At 46.3% G+C, this 2500-nt stretch overlaps 1 protein-coding gene across 1 annotated transcript; it reads left to right on the forward strand.

Annotated features, from left to right (window-relative positions):
* Positions 1-761: 761 nt before the first annotated feature.
* On the forward strand, positions 762-2272 carry LOC119571574 (ficolin-2-like). The gene is given in 5 exon segments (XM_037918820.1): positions 762-826; positions 857-1066; positions 1171-1481; positions 1484-1649; positions 2104-2272. Coding segments are annotated over 5 exon segments (921 nt in total).
* Positions 2273-2500: the final 228 nt, after the last annotated feature.

Raw genomic sequence — 2500 nt, forward strand, 5'->3', positions numbered from 1 at the left:
CCTTAAATTATTCCGCATTTTCTTTCCTTTTCAATACACTTCCTGTATCCTAAGCTAAGTTTTCAGTCCGTCTTTTGTGTTTATCACAGAAACGCCACTTCAGTATTTTTCAACTTCTGAAGTAATAAATAACATTTTCATTCTTCATATAGCATTTTATTTTGCCTGGTTCTAACTCATTATTTTGTCTTTATACTCCAAATAGCACTTTCTTCTATTTTATCTAATTCTTCATCGCAATGTTCACTTTTAAGGTTCAGAATGCCAGCTGTACGACATCAAGGTAGCCGACTACTGGCCTGGCTCCGACGACCCTACAGCTGTGACCTTCAACAGTTGTATCACCGCCTGGGTTCCCGACCCCCGACCATCCTGCCGACCAACCTATCCACGTCATCGGTGAGCGGGGATCAGACACGAGGAAGTCAGTTGACGGGTTTATCGGCAAGAATCAGAGTCCTGTTTTTCTACTGAGGAGGAAACGAACCGTGGTGGTTCGCGGATCTCGGGGGCGTGAAGAAGGTGGCGCAGGTTAGGGTCCTCACGCGGCAGGATGGGAATGCGAGCGAGTTCGTGTCCGTCGTTGTTTCGTTTCGGGAATTCGTCGGCTCTGCTTCGGAACGGTTCGGAGCGAGTTTGCTTCGAGGCTTCCCCGTTCTCGAAACTTGGGGAGAATTCGTCGCAACCAGATCTTTCGAGAAACGGATCAGGAAACGTATCAGAGTCAAATCTTTCAGGGAATGAAAACGCGTCGTATCCCAATGGCTCCACTGAATTCAGAAAATCAGCCTTTCCGAGGAAAACTCGTCAGCTCAGCCCATACAGAGTGAATCTGGAAGCTGTCAACCACCACAAGACAAAAACGAACCGAACCTGCATTTAGTGCCAACCCTGTTTTCGATTACATTGCTGGAAAGCCTCCCTTGGGCGCAGAGGTTGTGTTTACCCCAGAGGAGCCTGTGAGCGGGCGTTACTTGTCCCTTCAGAGTTTAGATCTCGACCCTGCGAATGTGTTAACCATTTGCCACGTGGAAATTCTGGAACAACAAAGAGAACCTGTTATGAGGTAAGTAACTTTTTTCAGAAGTGGCTTAACATTCATGTTGTTATTACGAAGTACTCCTGTCTTTTTCCACACTGCGTGACTGATGCATCATCCGTGATCTACAGGAACTGCCAGGACGTACTGGACAAACTTAGCAACGTGAGCGGCGTCTACACCGTCTACCCGAAGGAGTGCTGCCCCGTCAGCGTCTACTGCGACATGGACACCGACGGGGGCGGCTGGACGGTCATCCAGCAACGTCGGGACGCCCTTCCTCGGGAGGATTTCTACCGCCCTTGGAGCGACTACGCCCTTGGGTTCGGACACTCGCCTTGCGGGGAGTTCTGGCTCGGCCTCGAGCACATCCACGCCCTCGCCGACCAGAGGCCCAACGAGCTCAGGATCGACCTGGAGGACCTCGAGGGCAAAACCCGCTGGCCAAGTACAGAACCTTCTACGTTGGCGACCGGGACGACCTGTACGCGCTGGGCATTTCCAGGTATGAGGGGAACGCCGGGGACGCCATGGCAGTGCACGATGGGGAAAAGATTCTCTACAAGGATTATGACAACGATAAAAAGCCTCGCAGCCATTGCGCGCAAATGTAAGAATGCAAAGGAATATATATTGACATGAAGACACGTATTTTATATCCAAAATCGTTAATTATATCTATCTATCCATCTACTTATATGCGTTTGCGTGTATATGTATGTGTGTGTATGTCTACATCATACAATCTGTAGGATTCATGTTGAACAAATTGCAAATAGAACAAGGAAGGGAAGACAAGAAAACACGAATATGACGCAAGGCTTTCCACTGCATTGCTCTTTCATGCCCCGAAGCTGCTATATAGCGAAAAGGCCTTCAACATATTCGTATATTTCCTTGTTCTTCCCTCCATTATACAAGGTGATGATAACGATGATGATAATGATGATAATTGAGATCGTGCAAATTACGATCGCCATTACTCCATATATCATTCATAGAGAAAACACTGTAAGAAGTCACTGCTATTTCTTGCCTCAACCACCCATTTCTTATGCTTACAGGAGTGAAGGCGGTTGGTGGTACAGTAGCCCTTGTCACTATGCTAATCTCAACGGCAAATACCTGAGTGGTTCTCACAAGAGCGTTGGTAATGGTATCAACTGGTACCAGTGGCATGGCAATTACTATTCACTGAAGTCTTCTACGATGATGATCAGACCGGGTCCCTGAAAGACTGGAATAATGAGTGAAGCCAAAAATATTCTGTATGGGAATATTTCTGACTTATTACCTGTTATATGATTATTGTTTTCGACGCCAAATATTTACTGAAAGCCATTCTGATGCACAATACATTATGGTATTGCAACACTAACCCAATTACCTTTGTCGCAAATTGCAGATTTTCTTATTGCCCAAATGTGCTGTATACACATTTCACGTTTATTTCATAAAGTT

Source organism: Penaeus monodon, unplaced genomic scaffold (assembly GCF_015228065.2).
Source record: "Penaeus monodon isolate SGIC_2016 unplaced genomic scaffold, NSTDA_Pmon_1 PmonScaffold_6969, whole genome shotgun sequence".
Taxonomy (NCBI): Eukaryota; Metazoa; Arthropoda; class Malacostraca; order Decapoda; family Penaeidae; genus Penaeus; species Penaeus monodon.